General features: G+C 55.5%; 1 protein-coding gene across 50 annotated transcripts in view; it reads left to right on the top strand.

Moving 5' to 3' along the window:
- The window catches only part of CELF4 (CUGBP Elav-like family member 4), a 297686-nt gene that overhangs the window by 263263 nt on the left and 10692 nt on the right, over positions 1–23731 (top strand). For 3 of the 50 annotated variants that reach the window (XM_023241905.2, XM_023241903.2, XM_023241899.2), the window contains exons 4-13: positions 3110–3235; positions 3684–3763; positions 4178–4321; positions 5449–5596; positions 7730–7879; positions 11619–11684; positions 13079–13162; positions 18158–18241; positions 23045–23123; positions 23529–23700. In XM_023241905.2, coding sequence (XP_023097673.1) covers positions 3110–3235; positions 3684–3763; positions 4178–4321; positions 5449–5596; positions 7730–7879; positions 11619–11684; positions 13079–13162; positions 18158–18241; positions 23045–23123; positions 23529–23700 — 1133 coding nt within the window. Of the gene's footprint in view, positions 1–3106; positions 3236–3683; positions 3764–4177; positions 4322–5448; positions 5597–7729; positions 7880–11618; positions 11685–13078; positions 13163–18157; positions 18302–18850; positions 18996–23044; positions 23124–23528; positions 23701–23731 lie in introns of all 50 variants that reach the window. The other 47 variants (XM_023241904.2, XM_023241901.2, XM_023241898.2 and 44 more) reach the window with 27 other exon arrangements.

Here is a 23731-nt window from a genome sequence, read left to right as displayed (position 1 = left end):
GCAGTCTCCCTGGGGAAATCTGGGCGTCCAGGTCTCCGAGTAGGAAGAGGAGAAGCCTGGCCCCCTACAAGTTTGGAAAGTCCTCCGGAAGGAAAGGCCCTGGTCTAGAACTGAGAACTGAGAACTGTAAGGAAGACAAAATTTCAGGGGAGAGGAAGAAAAAAATGAAGGGGAAAAACTGGCAAAAGGGAAGTGCCTGAATAGAAAGGCACGTGTGGATGAATTTTAATGCAATCAGAAGGCTGTCATAATGATAATAAAGGAATATATTCAGATGTCAGGAGAGAGAAGTCGCGGGGTTTCGGTCCCAGCATTTAAATCAGGCTCAGACAGAGGAGGGGCCCCCCTCTTCCCTTCCTTTTTCCTTCCCAGGGAGGAGAATTTCTAAACCTGAGGGCCAGGGATTAGCAGGAGGCAGGGGGTTTCACTTCATTGTCTTTCCGGAAATCCCATTTAATTGGAGTCCTTAAAAGGCGCTGGGGCTGGGTGGGGGACGGGAGTGCAGAGTTGTAATGACTCACGACTCCACTGAAGGCTTGAGAAGCTTCCTCCACTTCATGGAAAATGTTGCTGCTGCTTCTGGGAGTTAAACATAAGCCACTGCCCCTCTCCCCTCTGTCTCTGCCCTCTCCTCTGCCATCTCTGCTCGATGCTCTTTGTTTCTGATTCTTTTCCCTCCATTTCTGCCATTTTCCTTCTCCCTCCGCTCCTAACCTCATCTCCCCCCATCCTTCCCCAGATTCACCCCTCCACTTTCTCTCTCTCTCTTCTTCTTGGTTTCCTGGCCCAGAATTTGGAGTCTGTGAGCCCTGAAGATGGGGCCAGGGTGTGCCTGGCCTTGAGATGGCCCAAGAAGCCACCTGCTTGCCCGGGCAGGGGCAGGTGGCTAGGCAGGGGCTCCAGGCCCCAGAGCTTTGACTGAAGCCTACTAATAGTGAAGGGCTAGACTGGGGTGCCCTGGTCCAGGAGCAGTAACAACAACTGGCAATGATGCCCTGTAGGGCATGGAAGGTGCTGGGACCCAGGACTACCTCATCACTGAGGACTTGCCCAGTGCTAAGTGCTCTGGGCTAAGAGGTACTGACAGGGCAGAGGTCAGGGCTTCCTGAAGAGGAGGACTCTGGGGTGGCTTGTGAAGCAGTGCAGGGACCAGGTGGTTTCCTCTGCTTTGCTCCAGACCCCAGGACACCTCTTCAGGTCTGTGTGAATTCACCTGGCAGTCTGGGCATGGGGAGGTTCTCTGGGGCAGAAGGTAGCAAGTACTCTGAGTACAGAGAGACATAGACTCAGAATGCTCTCACATTCGCAGGAACCAGAACTCAGGGCCATTTGCAATTTGGGGGTGTACGTTTCTGCACATAGGCTGTGTGTGCCTGTGTTTGTCAGTCATTCGAGAATCAACAAACATCTAGTGAGTGCCTGCTGAGTGCTGCTTCCACAGGGATTCTGTTCCAGCTCCTATGGCTGCATAACAATTTAGCCCCAGACTGAGTGGTGTAAAATAACCATTTGTTACACTCATGGATCCTGGGGGTTAGGCATTCAGACAGGGCACAGCATGAAAGGCCTATCTCTGCTCCAAGACGCCTGGTCCTCAGCTGTTAGATTCAAAGGCTGGGGGCCGGAATCATCTGCAGATTCATTCTTCCCATGTCTGGTGGTCGATGTTGGCCGTCAGCTGGGGACATGGGTTCCTTCTCATGGGGACTTTCCTGTGAGCTAGTTTTGAGTCGAGAGTTCTTCACAGCAGGGTGGCTGGCTTCTCACAGAGAAAGCATTCCCAAAGACAGAGCCAAGTAGGAGCGCCTCCCTTTTATGACTTAACTTGGAAGTCAGCAGGCATCCTTTGTGCCATTTTTTATTGGTTAGAGCAGTCACAGCCCCACCCTGATTCGAGGGGAGGGAGCACAGGCCCCACCTCAGTGGGAGGACTTCAAGTCACATCGTCACATCGCAATAAGCTTGTGGGACGGGAGATCCTTCGGCAGTCGCGGCTGCTACAGAGCCACACAGTCCAGTGTGATCCCTGCTACCCTAAGCACACGGCCAAGTGGTGTCAACAAACTGAGTGGTTCTAAACCCCTTGGGCGGGGGGAGACTGGTGCCGGAGCCCAGCCTTCAGGAACAGGCCCCACAAAAGTGTCCAGGGCTACATTTTTGCAGCATGAACTAGGAAGGGCCAGACCAAGGAAGGGACACCAGATGGAGGTACAAACAATGTGGGATAAAAAGAAGGTGTGACCCTGGGAATGACATAGGGCATTCGTTTGTCCACTCCGTAATTCTGTCCTGAGGGCTGACTAACTGGCACTCCAGGCAAGGCCTGCTCTCTTCCCCCAGGGAGCATCCATGGGGTGGGGGCAGGGAGCTGGACAGAAACCAAAGCAAAGCGGTAAACGATGGTCCTTTGGAATCTGGGCCTTGAGAGACAGAATCTGAGACAGAGAATAAAGGAGAGCAGGAAGGAGGGGCCTTGATGAAGAAGCACTATTTAAACCGAGACCTAGAAGGCGAGAAGAATGCAGCCTTGTGATCGGGAGGCACTTCAGACAGAGGGAAGGACAGATGCAAAAGCCCTGTGGTGGACTTGCCTGTTGTGAGTTAATTTTGGCATCTGGGGGTGAAAGTGGCTGAAGAAGATAGTATGTAGCTAAGAGGAAGGAGAAAGGGAATGCAGGGCTGCCCAGATGCCCCTTGTGCCACCTCTGTGCCATCCGTGTGCCATATAGGTGGGCAGCCAGACCAATGGCCTCACTCCCTCTGTGTGCTGTGTGCCCTCTGGGCGGGAGGGGGCACAGTCGCTGCAATCCAGCCCCCTTGACCCAACCCTTCCTCCCTCACCTCCACCTCTGGCTATGCTCTCCCTCTCTCCCAACCCCCTCACCCTGTGGCCCTCCTGCTCTAGCTGCGTCCAAGCCCTCCCCCTCCAGCTAAGAGCCTTCTTGCCTGCCCAGCTCCTCCCCCTCCTCCTCTTACCCTCCGGTTGTACCCTCTTACCACCACCCCCCCACCCCCACCCCCCTCACCCCCCCTCCCGCCACCCGGGCCCGCCCGCGTGCAGCCCGGCTCCTCTGGCCCAGGTAAGCATCTCCTAATTTTGTTCCAGAAGATAGAAAACTCTTCGTGGGCATGCTCAACAAGCAGCAGTCCGAGGACGACGTGCGCCGCCTCTTCGAAGCCTTCGGGAACATCGAGGAGTGTACCATCCTGCGCGGGCCGGATGGCAACAGCAAGGGTGCGTGGGGGTGGGGCGGGGGAGCGGGCGGGCGAGGCCTTGGGCCCCACAGCAGCCCCCCCACCCCGGCCAGTCCTGGGCCTCCAGCTGGCCCCGACCTGCGCCCTGCCAGCCGGGGAAGGATGCTTGGAAGGGGCAAGGCGGTCCGGCCTGAGGATAAGGGAAGGCCGCCATCCAAGTCCAGAGAGGGGCAGGGAGACTTAAAATAAGGATGCTTTTAAGTCTCCATCCCCGTCCAGGTCTTTCTCTGTCTCTGTGTGGTTCTGTCTTTGTGTTTCTCCGTGTCTCTCTTTCTCTCTCAGTCTCTGTGTCTCACCCATTCTGCTTTCATCTGGGATGCGCCCTCTCCCCTCGGCCCCTCGGGTGACTCACCTCTCAGCCCTCGCGCTTCTAAGGCCTTCCTCGGCCCGGCCCTCGCGCCTTGGCTCAGCCTCTCCCGTCCCCCCAGGGTGCGCCTTTGTGAAGTACTCCTCCCATGCCGAGGCACAAGCCGCAATCAACGCTCTGCACGGCAGCCAGACTATGCCGGTGAGTGGGGCGCTCCCGGATGAAGTGAGGACCCCGCGGTGGCCCCAGAGGGACCGAGAGCTCCGCAGGGCCCCGCCTGCCCTTGAGCTCCGTGCACACCTTGCCAAATGTGGGGCGCTCACAGCCTCCTCAAGAGGCAGGAAGTCGTTATCATTATCCCCATTTTCTCAGACAAGGACACTGAGGCCCAGAGACGTAAGGAACTGGACTGCCTCTAGATTAAAAAACGCCTGCCTTGGGGTTAAGATCCCAGATAGCTGGGCGAGTGCAGGCGCTTGAACGTGCCGCCCAGCTCCACCCCTCCCCCTCCCCAGGGCCCTCCCCCAGAGGATCGGGTGGGTCCCGCCAGGGCAAGGACAGCTGGGAGAGGAGGCAGCTGGGGCAAGTGGGCCTCACGCGCAGTCCTGGCTGCAGGGAGCCTCATCCAGTCTGGTGGTCAAGTTTGCCGACACCGACAAGGAGCGCACGATGCGGCGAATGCAGCAGATGGCCGGCCAGATGGGCATGTTCAACCCCATGGCCATCCCGTTTGGGGCCTACGGCGCTTACGCACAGGCAGTAAGTGGGGGCGCAGCCGAGTGAGGGGCGGGGCCGTGCGCGCAGCTGTTCTCTAGCTCACTTTGCTCAGAGCCTGGGAGAGCAAGGACGCCTAAGTGTGCTGAGGGGAGCCCTGCTCCTGGCCCAGAATATCCTGTTGTCCTGGAGCATGAGGCGTGATGAGGAGTGAACCCAGGGAGTAGAGACCAGAGGGGGCTAAGAGAAGTCTAGGCCAGTGCAGGGTGGCTTCCAGGAGGAGGTGGGCGGCTATTCTGGTTCTATAGAGAAGGAGCTGGAGAGGCCTCTAGGCTGGGCAGCAAGGTGGGGTGCTCTCAGTGCTCTTCCACTAGTCAGAGTCTAGGAAGCACCACCCGGAAGTGGTGAGAGAGGTGCCCGTGCTTGGTTGTCACCACTCTACCTCTGCCCTCACTCATGGGAGGCGGTCATTCCCGGCAGGGCTCCTTTGAGGTGCCCCAAGGCCCTCTGCATCCACACTTGCCCTGCGGTCCCTTCAGACCAGATGCTGCTGGCCATCCACTTCTTCCCTCCACACTGGAGCCAGCTCTGTCCCCGTCTCCCGGGAGCTGACCCCAGACTTGTAACCACAGCCCCCACAGGGGTGGCCCTGAGGTCGGCCGGCGTTCCGGTTCTAAAGATATAAGCTCACTTCACTTCTTCAACAGTGTCCAAACTTGGCCATGTCAGCAACCTACCCAGTCCCCGCTCACCTTTGTGAGGACACTGGGGGTGCCCGGAGTTCTATTCATGATTCTCCTGTTGCTTCTACCCAACAGACTCCAAGTTAGGACCACCTTAAACAAATCCATGCCAAGTTAACTCTACAGAGGCTCACCTAACATGTCTCTGGAGCTCTGGCTGTCACATCTCCATGGATGACAGACCTTTCTTAGGGCTGACCAGCACCCATGGAGCCAGTCCCCTCCTCCTCCCCCTCTACAACTTTAGAGTCCCTAAGACCCTATCATTACTTATGAATACAGTTCTCTCAGAGGGTGGGGGTGGGGGGATATATCTGAACTCCTTGGGTTTCAGGGCCTGGGAGGCTGGTCTCCAGGAGCTGAGCCCCCTGGTGGGGAGGGCTGCCCCCCTGGAAGCGCATGATATTTTTTCCACTTCCTCTGCCCCAGCTGATGCAGCAGCAAGCGGCACTAATGGCGTCAGTCGCACAGGGCGGCTACCTGAACCCCATGGCTGCCTTCGCCGCCGCCCAGATGCAGCAGATGGCGGCCCTCAACATGAATGGCCTGGCGGCCGCACCCATGACCCCAACCTCAGGTGAGTGGCCAGGTACCAACACTGGACCTGGTGTGGCAGGAAAGCAGCAGGTGGGACCTATTATTTGGCCAATTTCATCTACTGGTGGACCTTCCCGCGGCCAGAGCACATGATGTATATGGACCCAAGCAGGCTTCATCCTCTGGAAGTTTGTAAGTGTTCTAATCCCGGAGCGCCTGGGTGGGTCAGTAGGTTAAGCGTCTGACTTCATCTCGGCTCATGATCTCAAGGTTCACGAATTTGAGCCCCACATCGGGCTCTGTGCTGTCAGCTTAGAGCCTTGAGCTTGCTTCAGATTCTGTCTCCCTCTTTCTCTGCCCCTCCCCCATTCACATTCTCTCTCTCTCTCTCTCTCTCTCTCTCTCTCAAAAATAAATAAAAACATTTAAAAAAATTTTTTTAAATGTTAGAATCCCTGGAGACCTAAGGGAAGATGGGATGTGGGCCCCATGCAGTCAATGATATGATTTCAGGGTGGTGAAAGTTTCACTCAAGTTATTGAGCCATATCAGGAAGCAATTCATCTTGATCTCTTTTCTAGATCTCTAGAAAGAAATTCACATGAAAACACCTCCCCACTTTGAGGTCTGAGGGGAAAAAAATCTCGCCCATTCTGTGGCCTTATTAGGTTCCTGGCCTAACCAGGGAAGGAGCCCCAGTTTTTTCACTTTTCTTTAATCCAACTTAGATTCGTTGGCTTTTCCCAAGACAAGTGCAAGAGAGATAAGCAAGAGAGATGAGCAAGAGAGAACCTCAAGAATTATTAAAGGACAGCGGGTTTGGAAATAACCCCATTCATAAAGCATGTTCTTTTTTTTTTAATATTTATATTTGAGAGAGAGAGAGAGCACACAAGGAGGAGAGGGGTGGAGAGAAATAGAGACAGAATCTGAAGCAGGCTCTAGGCTCTGAGCTGTCAGTACAGAGCCCAACGTGAGGATCGAACTCATGAGCCGTGAGATCATGACCTGAGTGGAAGTTGGATGCTTAACTGACTGAGCCACCCAAGCTCCCCAAGATGTTCTTAATTAGATCTTGGCTATTGTTCAGTTAAGTGATTCTCAACCTGGGCCAGTTTTGTCTTCCCGCCCACCCAGGACATCTGGCAATGTCCTGAGACATTTTTGGTTGTCACAACTGGTAGGGGGAGTGCTACTGTAGTCTAGTAGGTAGAGGCCAGGATTGTTGCTAAACATCCTATGATGCCCAGGAAAGCCCCTCACAATAAGGAAATGTCTGTCCTCAAATGTCAGTAGTGACAAAATTAAGAAACCCTTGTCTAGTCCCAAGGCCTGGCCCAACACCCCAGGTTCTCATTCATCCAGCTTCCTCAGCTCCCTGCACCATACTGGCAGCCTTCCTGACATCCAGGAGCTGTAGAGATTCCCTGATTCCTACAGGAAGAGGAAGGCCCTTTCCAGTATAATCATCAGTATGCCATCCACACCTTGGGCTCCACCCACCTAGCATAGAGAAGGCACAGGGTATTGTCATCTGACCCTGACTTTACCCTTGTCACAATGGGCATCACCATTGCCTCCACTGGAGGAGGCCTCAGTGTCTATTTGGTGTATGAATAGGGCTAAGTCTGGACTCTGCAAAGGGCTCTCTCCTTATGTGCAAGGGAACATCAGAATTAAGACCTCCTCCCACCTGAGTAGCAAAACTCCTTCATGGGGAGCCAGATCAGCCCCTCAGTGATGCAGACAAGAGAGCAGAGCCAGCAACTTAGTAGCCCCATAGTGGCTAAACAAGGACCAGCCCATCCTGACTTAGCTGGGGTGAGCAACATCCACTAAAAAAGATGAAAGGAAGATTAAGTGTAGTCAAAGTCAAGGGCACTGAGAATAGTTTATGTGCTGCAGGTCCAAGGCCATGCTGCAGTCACTGGTCAGGGAAGCCTTCTTGGGGTGGGCCAGAGTTGGACTCTGCCTTGAAGGATGGATACAGTTGGGATGAGTGGTGTCACCATGAAGGGAGATAACCCCAGGCATGATTCACAGATAGGACTGACTTGAGAGGTCTTTTTCCAGGCCCTTGGAGCCAAGGGATAGAGCTCCATGGGTCGGCCTTCCTCACCTTGGTTCTGCTTGCCTCCCCTCCTCTTCCACCCCTCTGCACTTCTGGAACCAGGTGGCAGCACCCCTCCGGGCATCACTGCACCAGCTGTGCCTAGCATCCCATCCCCCATTGGGGTGAACGGCTTCACCGGCCTCCCCCCACAGGCCAATGGGCAACCTGCCGCGGAAGCTGTGTTTGCTAATGGCATCCACCCCTACCCAGGTAAGCACATCTGGCAGCCCTTCCTTCCCCATGCAGCACATTCCTCATCCATTCTGTCCCTGCCCTTGCTTGTAACAGGGAACATGTGGCTCCTACCCTCTGCCTGTTCCTTGGTAGAACCCCAAATGTGATCAGAGAGAGCCAGCCTCCTGCCCTCCTTCAGGGAGCCCCTGGTTGGAGAGAAGAGACCAGTCCATTCTTGGAGCTCCGTCAGGAAAGAGAGGAGAACAGATATGGTTGTACACTGACATAGAGAGGCTAGTAACTGCAAGTTAATTGGGAGTGAATTTGGCCCATAGGAAATGAGTGGAGAGAGACACTAAAAGAATAGTCATACTTAGTGTTAAGGAGGAAAAAAATCTCTTGTATGGACGAGGCAGAGGCATATAGATTTGACATTTTGACTAGTACATACTAGTTTGGTCCCTGGATCTGTACAAAACTGTGGTTGACACTTCGGACAAGTGTTTCAGAACCATGGATAGCACCCCAGTGCTTCTTGCATAAATGCTGGCCTACAAGACCCAGGAGGCCTGTTCCTGATGCACTTTGTTCCTCTCAAACTTAGCATGTCTCTTGTGGTGAGAGTACCCAGCTGCTTGCAGCAGCTCCTCTCTCTGGCCTTGAGGACAGACATTAGAGCAGGGCAGCTGGGCCTAAAGCTCTAAGGTAGACTGGCAAGGGGCAATGTAATAGAGATGTGAAGAGGGCTGTCCTCCTTCCTGGAGGGCAGATGGTTACAGTACAGAGTCCCTGTAAGTACTAGTAAGTGCCCGGTCTGTGGCAGATGAAAGGGGGGGGGGGTGCTCCAGAAGGAGAACAGGACATGGGCCTATCCCCTGGGAGGTCAAAGCCAGTCAGGAACACAATATACATTGACAGCATAATGAGACAGTAAGGCAGAACAGAGCATCATCAGGAGCTTCCTGAGGAGGAGGCCCAGATCAACTTTAACAGATGGATAGGAATTAGAGAGGTGAGGGCTAATGAGGAACATAGTCCTGTAGAGGAGGTTGTCCTGGAGGCCCAGAGGCAGGGGCCCCCTTCCTGGCAGGGACAAGGGGTGGTAAGGAGTTTGGCCCAACTAGGACAGAGGAGGTCAGCTAAGGGGCAAAGTATGCCCTCTACTCTGCTCACCAGAATCATTTGTGTGTCTTTGTGAAATCACAGAAGCCCAGAGATTTTGATTTCAGTGTCTGGAGTGAGGCCCAGACATCCATAGAATATGAGAGTTCCACCAGCAGCAGAGTGCAAGGTCACTGTGCTAGCAAGAAATAGAGACTTTCCTGACTTTGACCTTGGAATTGTCTCTGATCTGATCCCAGAGGCTGGGATCCGTCTGGATCCCCACTCACCTCCCTGGGCCGCCAGGGCCGGCCCCCTACCACGTTGCTCCACACTTCTCCCCTCACTGCTAAGAGAAGCCAGAGAATCCCAGAGTAAAGGGGCAGGGCCAGAGGATCTGGACTGTTGTTGAAGGATGAAGACTCCAGGCTGGCAAGGGAGGCAGGGAGAGGCTCGGCAAGCCAGAGGTGGGAGAGACCCCACCAAGCTCAGGTTCTTGGGCTCCTCCCCACTCTGGCTCATGGGCTGGGAGATACAGTCCCCAGCACATCTGGGTGGTTTCATTTCCCCCCTCCTCCCTGCCCGCAAGCCCATCTGGATCTCTGGATTTTGACAAACCTGTTTCTTCCCCACCCCCACCAGCATCTGTGAGCTGTTTCCCTCATGGAATTTGGAAATGTTCCTCTCCCCCATTTGTAACAATCTGCCACATCCCATAAACAATTCCCTGCCAGAGCAGGGGGGAGGGATGAGGGAAGGAAAGGAGAAAAGTAGTACATTAAAAAAATTAATTTACCATCTTTAAATGCAGAGTTTGGAGCTGCTATAATGAGCGAGATCCTTCAAAGTGTTCACTCTTTGGCAGTTACTAATGAGGTCATTAAGCAGAGAAGTAGAGAAGGGTCTCAGAAATGTTTTTCTCCACTTCCTAGCCCCGGGTAGCTTCTCTGTCCTCCCCTCTCACTCAGCAAGATCATATTGGAAGCACTCAGTGTGGCTTTTATTGCCACATAACACCCCCGAAGGGGTGGCTCTCACAACTGCTAAGGACCGTTCGCTCCTTACGTCACAGAATGTGCTCAGCACTTGCTATGATTCTGGTCCTGTGCTGGGCAAGCTGCCATGTAAGTTGTGCAGGTGATATTTTGCATAGGCCATCCAACTGGCCAGAGGAAGAGACACCTTTTTCTAATTTGCATAAAGGCACTTTGTGTTTGAGCAGCTGGGAAGACTGAGAGGGCAAAGCTAGACATGGCTCTCCAGAGAGCTGGGGCTGGTAGAGGAGTCAGGCAGAGGGGGCAGAAGGGTAGAGAAGACCAGCCCGACAAGCATCATCACCATTACCACCTCCCCACCAGGAGCTCCTGGCTCCAGTCTCCAACTCGAGGGAAATAGACGGATAGATAGGGTTTTGTCCTGGGACAACCCCAGGCAGGAAGGGGCCTGCATCCTGACCTGTCTTCAGCTCCCCACTCTGAGCAGTGCCCTCCTGGGACCAGCTCCCCTGCAGCCATCTACGCTGTCTCCCAGGACCACTGCCCCTTTCATTTTCCCTGCACTCCCCTGCAGCTCAGGTGCTGTTGTTCTAGTGGAAGGTTACCGAGAGGTTTAGGGACAAGAGCTCGGAAGGGAAGTTTGGGAATTCTTCCTGGTCTGCAGGCCCCAAAGCCTAGCACTACCAGCCAGCTGGCTGGCCTGGGTTGCCAGGCAGATATAAGCCCAGATAATTGTCTCCCTGCTTTGCTGTGTTATCCACTCTGCCTTGGACATATTGAGGCTGGATCTGTCTGGGTCCCCACTCACCAACCTGGGCCTCCAGGGCCAGCCCCCTACCACGTCAGTCATCAGTGGGTGGCCTTGGTCACCAGAGGCAGTGCTCACATTCGCCGGGCTTTTACCCGCAGCACCTGTAGACACAACAGAGGCAACAGAAATGGGCCAAGCCTTTGCCCCAGTCCAGCTTCCCCAGGTTGCTTGCCAGAGTATCAGCCTAAGGCTCCTCTCCTTACACTGGGCAGTAGACAGCCCAGACTCACGAGATCAGGTGGGAGGAAGGTCCTTGGTCTTGTGGTTCTTCAGTTTTTGGGGCCACATGGGGCAGACCTCATTTGTGTGGCCAGTTCCTGCTGAATGTGTCTCGGGCATGACCTCAGAGTGCAAGGCCTCCTTGCCTTGTGCAAACTCCCTAAGGATAAAGGAGAGGTCCCTGTGTTTGAGCAGCACGGGTGGCCCAGGAGGACAGTGTGGCAGGATGAAGCCTCCCATGCCCTTCATTTCACCCAGCTGGGATCTGCCCCTGACTTGTGTTGGGGATAAGTGAGGAGGAGACCACCCTCTTGGTAACCTCTAGCCTCCTCACCCGTTTTCCCACAGCCCTCGTCCAGGACCAGGTCGCTCAGGTATCTTCCCACCAAGCCCCTCATGGTGGAGCCCTCCTCTGGCATCTCCTTCCCGTCCCTTCACAGCCTTCTTCATGAGCGACCCATCCCACCCCACCCCACCCCACCCCAAGCCGGCTGCAGCCTGAGTCCCCCAGCCCCCAGGCAGGGTGGGGGCAGATGCCACAGCGGCTGGGAAGGGCAGTGCCGCCGAGGCATCATCTCCCCGGGCACGGCGGGGGAGAGGCTGGTCTGGGTGGGCATCGCTGACTTCTGCTCCCTTGGCTCCCCTGCAGCACAGAGCCCCACCGCCGCGGACCCCCTGCAGCAGGCCTACGCTGGAGTGCAGCAGTATGCAGGTCGTTAGTATCCTCACGTCCCCACACCTGGGGCACCAATGCCCCCTTTCCTCCCCAGGCCTGGGCCCGGAGCTGGGGAGGGGAGGGGGAGGAGTGGGAGGGGCGGGAAGGGTATCCTGGGAGAGGACCCGCTCCCCTTCTACGAGCCCCCAGCATTCAGGCAGAGTTTACTTCTGATGGCCGGTACCCTTTGCAGCGGTGGGTGGTCAGAACTTCACACGAGTAGGTGAGCCAGGCTGAAGCTCTGGGCAGATACTCGGCTCTGAGGCCGGACTTTCCTCCCAACCTTGGTGCTTCCAGGGCTGGTTTGTGCTGGGGGAGAGGCCAGAATTCACAGCCACTGGTCTGGCAAATGTAGATGCCTGGGTTTGAGGGAAGGAGCTACCCTGGAAGAGAAGCAGTTCTGCTCCTTCCCCCATCCACATCCAGGCAGCAGGAATGGGGCTCCAGCGAGGGGACATAGGCAGCCAGAGGTAGAAAAAAAGAAGTGAGAAGAGATAGCCTTGGGGCCAGCAGATGGCCTTCGGTCACTGAGTGGGGAGGTGATCAGCCACTGTAGGAAGCCCAAGGCAAGCTATCAGTCATTATCCTCTGTCTATCTTTCACACACACACACACACACACACACACACACACCATAATCATCTCTGCCCAGCCAGTCTCCTGCTGTCTGGCCAGGTCAGAAAGAGCCAGCAATATCTCTCCTGAGGGCAATATGGGGACTCTGGTGAAGCTGGCCTCTCACATCTGGAGGTCAGGGGAAGCTCTCTCACCTGCTGGGACCCTTGAACTCTGACCTCAGATCCTGTACCTTTGGAGGCAGGCCAGGCTGGGGACAGGGACTGGCCATTCCTGTTCCACCTCTGACCCTTTCCAATTGAACCCAGAAAGTACCAAGTTTGGCCAACTGAGTCCTTTGCCCCTGAGAACCACCCCCTGGCAGGATCCCAGAGGCCAAGCTCATACATAGGGTGGCACCCCACCTCCCACACAGGTGCCATCTGAGTGGGAGGAGGGTACAGGTGCCAGAGTCAGCCCTGGCTCAAGGAATGGGGATTCCTGGTGGTGTGGGTGATCTTGTGCGGGCACTCCAATGTTTTTGATGGTCCGTTATTGTGGATTATCCACAAATGCGGGTGCTCCATTTTTTCAGAATAAGCTTGCCTTCCCCCAACTGCATGCACGCATGCGCGCGCGCGCACACACACACACACACACACACACACACACTGCTGAACTGGCTTTATCTTAAGTGGCTAAGCTAAAACGCCCCTTTTGGCTGGTCTGCTTTTACTGCTCAACACTGAAGTTTCTCTCTTTCTTCCTGCCTCTCACTCTGTCTCTCTCCATGTCACTGTCGCTGTCTCTCCTCTCGCCTCTTCTCTTTGGCCCTCCAGCAGCCGCCTACCCTGCTGCCTATGGTCAGATAAGCCAGGCCTTTCCTCAGCCACCTCCAATGATCCCCCAGCAACAGAGAGAAGGTGAGTTTTTGAGCTGGGGCTCCTAGGCCCCTCCCCACCCCCTTCTGTCCCCAAAGGGGCTGCTCACCTGGGCCTTCGGCTGGGGTGTTTCGTTTGAAAGGTGACCATGTTTGTGTGTGGTGTTGAGGAGGGTGAGGGAAGACAGCCCGATCGTGACATGGTGCATTTTCCAATCCAAACATGGAGGTGGGCTTCTCAAGGGCAGCTCTGGAAACCCAAGTGGCAGGAGGGCAGGAAGGTGGAGCCCTGGAAGAGGTGGGGGTCCAAGAATCCCCCATCCCCTGATGGGCAGGATTTGGCCAGTGGAGAGGAAGGGGAGAAGTAGGAATTCTCACCGCGGGGCCGGAGTAGGGAGACCTGTTCATCACGGACAGGAGAACTTGTATCCTCTGGGTGCTCCCAGCTGGAGCTCCCAGGGTGAGACTCCACAGGCAGGTGCGGGAGTGGGAGTGCCTCTGTGCAACCTAGTGGAAGGAGTGGTGCCTGGAAAGTCACATCCAGAGGCCCTGGTGTGCACAGGGCAGGCAAGGCCAGTGGGGTTTGGGAGGCTGGGATCTGATAAAGACCCTCAGTGTCTTCCCGTACCAGAGACTAGAGACCCACAGGGAGCTGGATAAATAAGCCCACCCTCAGGATTCTGTGGGCATGCTCACAGAGAGCCCAGTGGAGGGGGGGGGGGGGGACAGGGATACTAACAAGGTCTTGCCTTCCCCAGCCCATGAAAAGGGTTACCCACCAGTGAGGCCACTGCATCTGTCCCAGGAGCCCATTTGACCAGAGGATTCCGATGGTCTCCAGATAAGCAGCTCATAGTCCCTGCAGCATAGGTCCCCAGAGCCAGGAGATGTGGGTTAGCCCTGGAAAGGACCCCGGGGTCTGCTAGTCCTAACGCATTGGTCGGACGGGCCCCAAACATGCCCCAGATGGCTGAGAACCTGGACTTCTAAGCAAATCCATCTGGATCTGACTCCCAGTTTATGGCCACCTTCTTCCCCTTCCCCTTGATGTCCTTACCTATAAAATGAGAACAGTGAGGATTAGTTGCTAGAGAAGCATGAAACTCAAAGCTCACGTCTGACTCAGAAGTCCAGAAATTTCCTATGGATTTCTCGCTATGCACACAGCCTTTCCTTCACCAAACCGTCATCCCTCCAAAGTTGTACATGATGCCCACCACCCCAGTTGACACACACTGGGCAGCTCCTGAGATCTGTGTCATCACCTCTCCACGGCCAGGAAGGCCAAGCTACAAGAACCCAGAGGAGTGTGCGGTGGGGCCCCTGCCCACAGCCTGCGAACACGGCCTGCTCTGGCTCTGTCCGGAGTGGCATCTGGGCCCGCTGGTGGTGAAGTGGGGGCGGGGGGTCCAGCAGCCCTGCCTCCACCAGAGGGTCCCTTCATTGGTCTGTGGCCCTTGAGCCTGCTTTGCTCCTGCCCTCCTCCCCTTCAGTCCAGCTCTTCCAGTGCCATGTCAGTGAGAGCAGAGCCATGAAGGGCAGGGTCCAAGAGTCCCAGTCTTGCCCGTCCAAGCCCAGACCAGAGCACAGTGCCCACAGGCACTATCACCCCACTGGCCTTAGGCTGACACACCCTCAGCCTGCAGTCAGTGCCTTGCATCACTCTGGCCTGTGGGCTCAGGGGTCTCTAAACTCTGCCACACACACACACACGCACACACACACACACACACACACGCCTGCAGGTCAGTGCTTCTCTGACCAATACACAGGTTAGCCCCTAACCCTGGCCTTAAATAGACTGAGACCCTCCATCTACTCCCTGTTCGTCCTCTCTTACACTCTGCACCACCCCATGTATCTCACTCTGCACTTCTCATACCTTCCTTCCATCTCTGAGCAGCTTCAGCTCCCTACCCCTGTGCCCAGCTCCCCAGACCAGACCTGATGAGGCCAGTCTCTGCTCCAGCCATCTCTCAGATGCGGAATCTCCCTTTATCGTCCACACTCTTCCTGACGGGAGCACAGGACGAGCCACCATAGGAGAGCAGGGCATGGGGAGGGGTGAATCGTGGACCCAGATGTGTACAGAACCAGGTTTCATACAAGGGTGAGCTCATGGTGCTGGGAGCGGGGCTGTCAGAGAAGGCTTCGGGGGCCTTGGAGGATGAGGTCTTCAGCACATAAATATGGACAGACAGACACTCAAGGCAGGGAGAACAGGAACAAAGGCATGGGTGCTGCAAAGTATGAGGTGAGCCTGGGCTTGGGGACGGGACCAGGTGGGGAGACAGGACGGGGTGGGCTGCAGCCAGACCAGAGTCATGTCCACAGTGTTACATGAAGCACAGGTGAGAAAGAAGGCTGTGTTCCTCCAGCCATGACAGTGGTTGGCCCTTTCTGTCATGGTTACCACCCCCCGTGAATGTCACTGACATACTTGGACACACTGGTTGTGGGAGAGACCTCCTTCCAGGACCTTGTCTTTGAGCCGAGCCTGAAAACCAACAGCTTCCTGAATTCCTGGAGGCTCTCAGCTCCAAGATGGGTTGAGGTTACCCTCGGGGCTGCTCCAATCCTGGCTCTGCCCAGGGCTGCAGTGTGGCCAGAATAATCACCTCCTGTGTCTGGAGCCCTGCTTCACCATTTCTCAGAAGGCTGGGTGGGACCAGATTGATCTTACAGTCCTGCTGGTGATGCCATCTGGATGCCGTACTATCTGTGGATGAGGAAATGCAGGAAGGGCTTGGGGATGGAAGACAATGTGTGTGCTCCCTCTGGAGGGGTGAGGGGCAGGGGGCTAGGCTGGAGCTGTGAGAGCCATTCCCGTGAAGTTCAACGACACACCATACTGATGGGATGAGCCTGTGGGCTCTGACCTTGAAGGCTCTTTGAGACTTTAAGTTGAATAGATATAACATCCACATAAAGCATCTTGTCGAACTTGAAGTGAGGGTCCCAGGTTCAAGGCAGGTGGCTACATGGGGTGGGACAGTGAGGGAAGCCTGAAGAATGGGATGGAAGGAAGAAGGAAGGCAGTGCTGAGGGAGGGGCAGGAGGGCAGGAGAAGGCAAATGCCCCTACCCCCTACAACTCCCAATCTGACTGCAGAGAAAACCTCTCAGAGCGAAAGGAGAAAGAGCCTCAGACCACAGAGTGTAGACTTAGGGACCACTGGAAGAGAGAAGGTATGGGGAGAATCTGGGTGGGAGTCCTGGAGGAGGTGTGGCTTAGATTAGGCCTTCAAGCTGATTTCTGCCCGGAGGGGACTCACATCTAGCTGGGGACCATCAAGGGACGCATTCAGAGTATGAACCAGTGAGAACATGGCATGGCTGGAGATGGGGTAAGCTTGGGGGATTCAGCAACAGGGACCCCTGGAGATGGGTGAGGGAGCATGCTTGCGTGGGTTCTGAATGGCGCCGTCAGCAGGCACTTTTCCTGGGAGACAGTGGTCCAGGAAGGAGAGGCTGAGGGTGGGAGGCTGAGGGTCGATGATGCAGGATGGGGACCAAGGACCCAGGAGGTCAGACGCTCAGAGGGTCGCTTTGGTGGTCAAAGGGGCCTTTGGAAGGAACAAGGAGAAGAGTGAGGGTCCAGAGACTTGCTCCTGAACTGGGTTACCTGGCAACCTCACCTGTCCCAGAGAAGCAGGATGTGGTTCTAGCCTTGCAGCCACACACAGCCCACATCGATGCCTTACTACCTTCACTTTTGAGCTCATGCTTAGTCTCAACCAGTCTCTGGTCAGAGCCTCGGTTCTTCTACGTCTCTAACAAATGCAGCTTTGCATGGCCTCCACAGGTTGGAAACCATCACTGGAATGACCACGTTCTAAAAGGTTAATAACACGTAGCATACTCTGTTTAAAATGGCAAGAAAGAGATGAATCATCTTGGAAATATGTCCATTTCAAAGTTAAAATTGAGAATTATGGTTATTTAAACAAAACATAACTCTTTAGCTGTTTGGAAATTTTAGAAATCCAAAGGCTTCAACAGTGTTCAGGGTTTCTGGGCACGGAGATTTATGATAGGGAGAGAGGAAAGCACAGAGTTCAGAGGCAGATGGCCTGGGTCCATATCCTGCCTCTCTCACCTCAGCCGTGTGATTTTTGGCAGGTGACTTAACCTCTCTGGGCCTCCGTTTGCTCATCTGTAGTGGGAGTGATGACAGTACTTGCCTCAGAGGGCTGCTAGAAGATTCAGTGACTTAACCTACATATAAAGCGCTTAGAAGAGCTTGACATGTAGTTCACGCTGTAGAAGTGGCAGGTTGTTACCGCTGTCAGGAAATGGGGAGCTCCGTGTAATAAGGCTTGCGGGTACCCTGGCTAATCACGGAGCCGTGCCGTGAAACCCCTCCTGTGCACCTAACCTGTCGGAGGAGGCTAGAGAAGTCCTGATGTCTGCACTCGGGACTGGGGCTGAGTGAGAGGTTTGGGGCAGGGGAAGGTTGGGCACCAGGTGGGAAGCAGTGGCTGTGGCTGCGGATTTTGGAGGAAGATGGGCCAAGCAGCAGCCAGCCGGGAGGTCCCAGCTGGGGCCTGGCTGTGGGACGTGACAAGAAGCTTCTCACCTGGCACCACCGGCCTGCTGGGCTGCCCAGGGCCATTCCGAGCAGGTGCTGGGCCGGAGGGCGGCCGCCTGGCCTTCCCCAGCTCTCCCTACTCCTGCCTGTCCTCAGCACCTCCTCTCCCTGGCTGACCAGGCCTTGGCACATTTACCCCCTTCACTCGTCAGCTCTGCCCCTGGAGCGAGTTGCCAGGCACCATCTTATAGATCCATTTTGCAGCAGAGGTGACTGAGGCACAGAGAGGTTCAGTGACTTGCCCAAGGGCAGGGCGGAGACCAGAGCTCAGGCTTGGGGCTCAGCAGTCCCCACTCCTCCATGGCCGCCCTTGGATCTTGGATGAGACCCCCCCTCCCAACCTTGCCCCCCTCCCTGCTGCCGCTGCCTAACTCGCTCACCTCTCCTCTGTCTCTCTCTTCCCCCCACCCCGCCATCCCTCCTCCCTGCCCCACCCCCCCCACCGCAGGGCCCGAGGGCTGTAACCTGTTCATCTACCATCTGCCCCAGGAGTTTGGGGACGCTGAGCTGATGCAGATGTTCCTCCCTTTCGGTAATGTCATCTCCTCGAAAGTGTTTGTGGATCGGGCGACTAACCAAAGTAAATGCTTTGGTGGGTAAAGATAACAAACCAACTAGCTTCACCCAGGACAGGGCGGTGCTCGCACCAATTTACCGGTGTCCGACTGCTTTTAACCTGCTCCTTCACATCGCCCCCACCCCCAGGTGCTCCCTATGGCCCAGCCCCCAGCCTCCACCTCCCACTCCTCTTCTCTCTGCTACTGTTCTTTTGGCTTCTTGGCTTTCCCTGCCCACCCATGCTCCCCCCTCCCCCATCACAATCCAAGAGACAGGTCCCCCTGCCTGTCACAAGGCCCGGTTTCCACCCACTGAGAAGGGGAAGGAGTCACCTTGGGCCAGGGTGGTGGAGGCATCGAGCAGAGCCCATTCTCCCAGCAGCTCCCCGTCTTGCAATCATAGAGGCCCTGGTGGATGCCATGCATGATCCTTGGGGTGGGGGCGGTCTGCCCAGCTGAGGCCCCTATCCTGCCTGCCCCTCGGGCTCCTCTCTATCCTGCCCCTGCCGCCCTTCTCTGTCTACCCTGCTCTTTGCTCCCCTCCTGCCACCCACTGAACCCTCCTTCCCCCACCACTCCCTCAGGCCACCAGAGCCACATTGCTGAGGAGTCAGGAAGAACAAACTGGTCCTGCCCTCAGGAAGCCTCAGGTCTGAGCTTAGATGAAAATCATGCCTACCCCGCAGCACTGAAGTCTGCAAGGCACCAAGTAATGGAGCAAAGAGAAAGGCAGGTGGATGGAAACAGTGAGGAAGGGGAGGGAACTCTGCAGAGGGAGAACAAAGTGGGTGTGGGAGCCTAAGGACAGTGAATGAGGGAGCCAGCAGGAGGCTTGGGGAGAAGGGATCCTGGGAGGCCAGCTGTGAGGGAGGGGCTGTGTTGGGGGGGCTGACCATCAGACGAGGATGCTCCTGGGATGGAGGCAGAGGGAGATGAGGGGAGGTCCTTGAGCTGAGAGTAATAGAAGGAAAATACAGCTTTTAGGAAGTGTGCGTGGCGGCAGGATGCTAGACGGGACGGGGGACTTGGGAAGATTTGGAGTATGGTTGTCAGATAAAATATAGGGTTCCCAGTTAAACTGGAATTTCTGACGAACAATGGATGCATCTTTTGTGTGTAAGTATGTCCCAAATATTATATGCAATATGTTCCATGCAATATTGGGGACATACTTACAGTAAAAAAATATTCATTGTTTACCTGAGATTTCAATTCAACTGAGCATCCTGTGTTTGGATTTGCTGCAGACCTCCTGGAATTCGGCCTCTCCCACACCTCTCCCCTCCACTCCTCCTTAGCTCCTCTCCTGCCTCCTCTTTTGCCTCTATTAGCCGTGTCTCCGCGGCTAGATCCACTCATGGGTCCCCAAGGAGTGAGGAGTCCAGTCCCCAGAAAAGCCACACATGGGACCAGAGCTGGGTCTGCCAGAAGCTTAGCTCTCCAGGTCGAACCCCAGACCCTGGGTCTGTGAGGACAGAGTAGGGGCCTGTGTTACCTGGGGAACCCCGATCACAGCTTGGGACGGTGTAGGGGAGACCATACAAGTGTGTAGAAGCATCAGCAAGCCCATGTGAAAGAGATTCCAGTTTGGAGACCACTTTCCCAGAACCATGAAAGGCTTGCGGTTTTAGATAATATTCCCCAAAGCAGTCAAGACCTTTGAACCTTTGTCCCTTGCCCTCTGGCAGCCGCCACAGGAAGTTTGGGTACTTGGAGGGCATAGAGTTGCCCCAGGAGTTCATTTGTCTTTGGGTATGAGAAGACAAAGAAAAAGACAGAGACAGGGGTTGAGCCCCTCACTTGTTGGACTGATACTTCTCCTGACAAATTACAGTTACATATGTAAGAACAACAAACTGGAGATTATTGCCTTTGCTCTTTAAATAAGCCTTGAATGTTCCCTACATCAGAAAAAAGACATCTGCTAAGAGCCCACAAAGCTCTGGGCACCTGGGCCAGCAGGCTTGGTCTCCGGCCTCAACCTCGGAGCATTTGTGCTGTGGCTCCTGTGAACACAGCCCGTTTTTTCGTAGCCATTCTTGGAGTCTGCCCCAGACACTACCCTTGCCATTTGCCTATTTAAATTCTCCAGGACCAAGGTTTTTTTCCCTGCTTTTCCTGAAAATCATCTTCTGTATACCTCTACTCTGGCTCTTTCCTTTATTCCTGAACAGACAGACTTCTAGCACTAAACATCCACTGGCCTTAGAGAAGGATGCGCTCCTGCCTTGAGGGCCCGGCTGGGCCCAGTCGTTCCTCCCAGAGCTCCTGGGGTTCCTTTTTTCTTGCTCTGGCAGCTGAGTTTTCCGCAACTCCCCCGGAGGCCTTTAGTGTGAGAACCAGCTCCAGCACTCATTCAAAGTCAGGTCATTTAACTCAGAGCCTCAGTGTCCTCATTTGTGAAATGAGGACACCGGTAGTCATTTCTCAGGGGCGGGGCCCAGTATGAGGTTACAGGAGGGTGGCTGTGTGTGAGGGGCTTTGCCAGAGTAAACCCTCAGGAGAGGCGAGAACGCCCTTTGTTCCCAAAAGGAGGAATCGTTTTTGAGTAAATGTGGTCCTATGTTAAAGTGAACCCCTCAAAGGCCACACTTGTTCTTTATAAGCATAAACAGAATCTCCCAGGGGGCTTTGTGAGCTGATGTGCAGCGCTAATGGTAGCTATGTTGGAAGAAGGGCTCGGGGGACACCAGGAAGGTATCCTCCCCACATGGCTCCCCACAATCTGTGAGGCAGGAACCTTCTCAAGGCTGGGGGGGATGGGGGGATCAGACTCTGGGAGGAGGGACGTAGTCCTAGAAACCACAACAATGGGAGATGGTGTCCAGAGCCCCGTTCAGCAACCCTGACGGCTCACCAGTTAACAAAACTAGTTGAGGAAGAGAAGTTTCCTTGAGCCTGGAACCCTTCCCAACCCCCTGGGGCTTCGAGAGACTCTAAACTCTTCTGTGAAGGCTGGGCTTCTTCCCTGCAGGACCTCTTCTCCCCCACTCTCCCCACTGGGTGGCTGCCTCTCTGCCCTAGATAGCACCTCCAGCCCTTCTGTCTTTCTCCCAGCTCTTCTCTGCTTTGCTCAGATTTGTTTCCTGCAAAAAGAGCCACTGAGGACAGGGGGCAGGTGGCGAGGTAGAGCTGGAGCTGACAGGCCAGCAGAGGAGAGAGGGGTGGAACCTGTCACCCTCAGTGAGGCTGTCTGGTCCCAGCAGGGAGAGACGATTTAGTTCAACCACCTTCCTAAATCTGGGGGAGAGCAGTGTAACAGACTTACAGTGCACAGCTTTGAAAACTGTTCTGCTCTGCTAAGACTTGACTGTGGTCATCGGACGCAGATGTTGGCGGGGTGAGGGATTGGCCGGGGGGGAGATGAGAGGAGGAGGTAGAAGGATGCCTCATGCCGATCTCCAACTATGGGCAACCTGCAATCTCTTCTGTTTTGGCATATGGACTTACACAGATGTTGGTTATGTTTCTCTGGGCCCGACTCACCAAGACCGTCTGAGCTCACGTGCACCTACTCTTGTGTATACTCACTGCGTGTACACACACCCTCTCCCCCATCTTTGATGGCTCATGGCTGTAAGGACAAATGTGAGCAAACATGAGCGAAAGCAGGAAGGAGACAATAGAAAGAGGAAAGAGGCCAGTGGAGGCAGTGTCTAGGGCAGAGGTAAAAAGACAGAGTTATCACATAGGGAGAGTGAGGGAGGGGTCACGGACAGGCCCAATGTACCACCGACAGCCAAGAAAACAGCTAGATCTTCAGTGGGGTCTGTACACCTGTCGCTTACATATCTCAAGGCCATTTGGAGACAAACACCCCAAATGAGACATTTGCAGGATGGGAACCTCGCCAAACTTAGTTTTGTATATTTTGCAGGATCTAACTCCATTTTACAATAGAAAGGGCCTCTAAAGTCAAATAAATTCCAGGAGATACTAGGCTAAACAAAGCTATAAAGGTTTATTTACTGGAGGACTTGGGGCAGGTGGGGGGGGGTGTTGTTTGTTAATGTGCCTTGAACTGTCCCAGATTGGCGTAGTGGTAAGCCTACTTGACCACAGAAGCCCCTTTTTCAGAAGCACCAATTAGGGCCAGTTTAGGAAATGCTAATGTAAAATGTTGTCTCTGTAAGGAGTTGCATTCAAAGGACAAGAACCTTTGTCCTTAGAAGGAGAGACAGACACCCTTTCCCAAAGGGTGACTTCTAAACTAACTTTCAGAACCTTACCATCCCCAACTGGGATCTGCTTGTTTCACAAGGTGACTGGGAGCCATAGATGGTTCTGTATCTCATTCTGGGATGTTGGGAGGAGTGAACCTGTGAAAAGCACTTATGCAGTCCCTGGGTAACTGGGAAGGCTCTCAACTAAGTTTTACTAATAGTGTTAATTTGTACACCACTATTGTTATTATAGATACCATGAGGGGTTCATAGGGGACGCATCAATTACGTGCTTAGAATCCAGGGCAAGAGCACCTACTTCCCAAGTCTTGGATTGTTACTAGGGAGGTGCTGACAGCCCCTGGGTGCGAAGTGGTGGGTTTCTGCGAGTGGGACTGGATTTAGGCAAGTGTCTGCCAGGAGCCTGGCTGGGGGCAACCTTGCCCAGGACCGGGAGGGGGGCCGAGGGCCGTGAGGACTGTCAGACTGTCAGCCCCTGCCCTCCCCGCGGCCAAGGGGCCCTCGCGAGGGGGGGCGGGCGGCTGGAAACGGCGGTGGAGAGGTTTTCTCCGGGGTGCCCCCCTCCCTCCCCCTCGCACTCCTCTCTCTCCCCAGGCCGGCACTCTGTGCCCTCCCGCTGCCAGGCCCCCTCCTGTCAGGGAGGACAGTGTCCAATAAACTCCTCCACCCGCAGGTGTGTCCGCCCTCCCACCGAAGGAGAGGGCTGAGGTGCCGGGGCCGGCCGGGGTGGGGGGCGAGGGCGCCCAGGAAAGTGGCGCCGCCCAAAGCCGCGGTGGAGCTGGGGAGGCCCTGCCGGGCGGCGCCGGTCGGCGAGGCCTGGAGCCCCGGACACGCCCACCCCGGGAGGGGCCGCGCGCTCGCGGGCTGTGGGGGGCGTGAGGCCGGGCCGGGGCGGGGCCCCGAGGGGGGGAGGAGCCTCGAGGCCCCCCCCCCCTCCTGCCCGAGGCGCGGCGGGAGCGCAGGGTGGGGCCACCGCCCGCCCCGCCCCGCCCCCGGGCCCCGCCCTTCTCCCCACCCACCCCTCCCCGCCGGGGCGGCCCCGTGGAAACCCAGGCCCTCGTCCCTCGTGTCTCGCCAGGCTTCGTGAGCTTCGACAACCCGGCCAGCGCGCAGACCGCCATCCAGGCCATGAACGGCTTCCAGATCGGCATGAAGAGGCTCAAGGTGCAGCTGAAGCGGCCCAAAGACGCCAATCGCCCATACTGAGCGCCGGCGGGAGCGTCCCCCGGGGGAGACCAGGACTCGCACAGGTAACCGGGGGCGGCCGGGGCGCGGGGACGG

This window comes from Felis catus, chromosome D3 (assembly GCF_018350175.1).
Source record: "Felis catus isolate Fca126 chromosome D3, F.catus_Fca126_mat1.0, whole genome shotgun sequence".
In the NCBI taxonomy this organism is placed as follows: domain Eukaryota; kingdom Metazoa; phylum Chordata; class Mammalia; order Carnivora; family Felidae; genus Felis; species Felis catus.
This window is presented reverse-complemented; position numbering and strand designations above follow the sequence as displayed.